Source organism: Necator americanus, chromosome III (genome assembly GCF_031761385.1).
Source record: "Necator americanus strain Aroian chromosome III, whole genome shotgun sequence".
NCBI classification, from domain to species: Eukaryota; Metazoa; Nematoda; class Chromadorea; order Rhabditida; family Ancylostomatidae; genus Necator; species Necator americanus.
In genome coordinates this window covers 1,197,013-1,199,552 of record NC_087373.1, presented here as the reverse complement: position 1 = coordinate 1,199,552, position 2,540 = coordinate 1,197,013, and the positions used below count along the sequence as shown (strand labels likewise).

General features: G+C 41.5%; 1 protein-coding gene across 1 annotated transcript; it reads right to left on the bottom strand.

The window, feature by feature from the left end:
- Nucleotides 1-1,558: 1,558 nt before the first annotated feature.
- RB195_008272 (uncharacterized protein) lies at nt 1,559-2,045 on the bottom strand (the record flags this gene model as incomplete). The annotated part of the gene is made up of 2 exons (XM_064194694.1): nt 1,559-1,731; nt 2,003-2,045. 2 exons carry the CDS (start codon nt 2,043-2,045, stop codon nt 1,559-1,561), a joined length of 216 nt encoding a protein of 71 aa, XP_064045839.1.
- Between the last annotated feature and the right edge of the window lie 495 nt (nt 2,046-2,540).

Genomic DNA, 2,540 nt, shown 5'->3' with positions numbered 1-2,540 from the left:
CTCTTCTGATCGATATTTTTTTGCTTCGCTAATGTGACTGGGAATGTTTGACAACCGCAAACATTTTTGATATTCCAGATCTACACATGAATTTAAAGGCATCACTCCACGAATGTGAGGTGGTACGGATTTTTCAGGTGGAGTATTCGTATACGGGATCGTAGATTATGGAGAGAAGAGTGATCCCGTCCATTTCTTCCTAATTGTCGTAAAAAATGGCTCGGAAGATACGGCTTCGGGCGTTCTGGCGCCGTATTTTCTACAAGGAATTCGATTGCGTTCAATGTATTAGTCCTCAGAAGGTCCATTACGTAAACTGAGAGAAGAGAGGAAATAAAGAGATAAAGAAGAAAGATAGAGCAGATGGCGACATCAGACCAGCGTCCACTCAACTTTAAGTTTTTGCCCAGATTTCATTTCTTTCTTGTTCTTCGCATATAACTTCTGGGAGTATTTTCTGCACATTTTCACCTTACCACCGAAATCGGTTACTTGTAAGCCTATCGTGCCAGTCATGAGTACGCTGCTGCTGTTCATTCTTGTGTTGGAACGCCAGCGCGACGTCATCGGCGTGGAATGGCCAAGCCTTCGGTAGATCTCCCTCTACGGGGTCCATGACAGCTTCAAAGAGGTACGCGACGAAAGTGCTGATCCTTAATCCCGTTGGTGAACAACAAAGTAGATCAGATCATGCCGGCGATGGCATGACGTAGGTGATGTACCAGTAGGAAAATACTTGAAATAGTTTTATGTAAGCATTTTCGCTTTTCGAGTGAGTTTCGCAAGTTTGAAATATGGGTGAAATGAGCCCCCGTGCGACTGACGGAAGATCAGTTCTCGTCTTCGCATGAATTTCTTCTGATTGATGTACTACAAACTAATGTTTGTCCTCAACTGTTTCCAAACCAAATGAACCCTTCTTCCCTTGGGTCTCTAAATATGACGTCCTGTTAAAAAAAAATAAGGCTGCAGATTTAGAGTCCTTTGAATATACTAATTATTAATGATTAGTGCTAATTACTTTAACAGGTTCCAGCGCTGCGATTGAAATCAACTCAGAATTTTTTTCCTGCACAATTGCAAATGCAAGAGTAGAAAATCATTTCTTGTACATTCAATCTCGTTCGAACATTCCAGAAACACTACCATTTCCGAAAATTACTTCCAGATACATTAATTACTGTCCAACAAATAAAGTTTCACCAAAACCTCGTTGGTATAACAGAAATTTAGAATATTTAGATTATTGTGGAAATTTAGATTATGAGATATCTTGATATAACATATAATATTCCAGAAACACTACCATTTCCGAAAATTACTTCCAGATACATTAAATGTACAAAAAGAAATAATGAGGTATAATATAACAGGTAATAGGCAATAGGTATAATATAACAAGAAAACTTGAATACATTAACTACTATTGCATTCTCAGATACATCAAGATATTCAATAATCGAAATTTCCAGCGTCAATTTATGGGACGAATAAAATAAAGGTGGAGAGCTTAGAGATGACATTATTGAAATGAGTAGAAGTCGTGAATTTGGAAGAACTACGCTACAACAACATCATGTTTGTCGAGCATTATCGCAAGATCACCGAAAAACCCTGCAGCACGTCTCGTCTCGTCTCGTCCCGCACGGAAAGCGTTTATGCGGCAGACGCAATCCAAGGAAAACACAAATTTTAGCGACTGTCCATGCTCGTTAGCGTTCATTACGGAGGCTGAAATGGTGCCATGGTCAAGTCCTCAAGGGAGTTCCATGTAGGATTGTTGTTCTCTTTAGTAAGGCTAGAACAGGAAATTAGTCTTCAAGAGGAGAACTCTGGACATTCTCCTCAAGACCTTTGCTGCTGGGGCCGCGTATACGAGTCTGATTGCTACCTGCACGTGGTGGCCCTGATTTAACTAAACGCAATCAGACGTTCGAGTGTACGCATTGGGAACGTACGAACTATATAACCCGCACTGTTATATGGCGAAAGCTTCCCATACATTGCGAAAAGGTGCTGTCGTCCAGCACACCGCCAAAGCCCATAACCTGAAAGGTCAACTGCCTGAAGGGAGCATGGAATCTTTGGCAACAACCACCTTTGCTGCTATGTCTTCTGTCGCCAGCATGCAGTCTGTTCGAAGAAGAACCATCTTCTCAACTTTAAATGGGGTCGCTTCCTTATTCCCAAAATTAGCATATTTTTAAAGTACTAATTGGACACTGATTGGTCTAACGCTAAGAAGTCTCCTATCTCTCATTTGAGGACCACGGAAGCGGCGTCTGATAACAGTTCGGGAATGGTGTAAGGAGCCAAGTGACGATTCGACTAGACTGACACTTCAAGATGAAAACTGCTTTTAACTCTCTGAGGGACTATCAATTACGCTACTTCTTTCAGAAATGTGAAAGTTCGACTTTCCTTGAATTTTGGCATATGCGGGTCGCATTCTAATTAGCATTAGCGGAGCGATTTTATCACGCGGAGGTCCGCTAATATCAGGGCAACGCGGCCACCTAGGTAGTAAGCGCAAGGCTTTA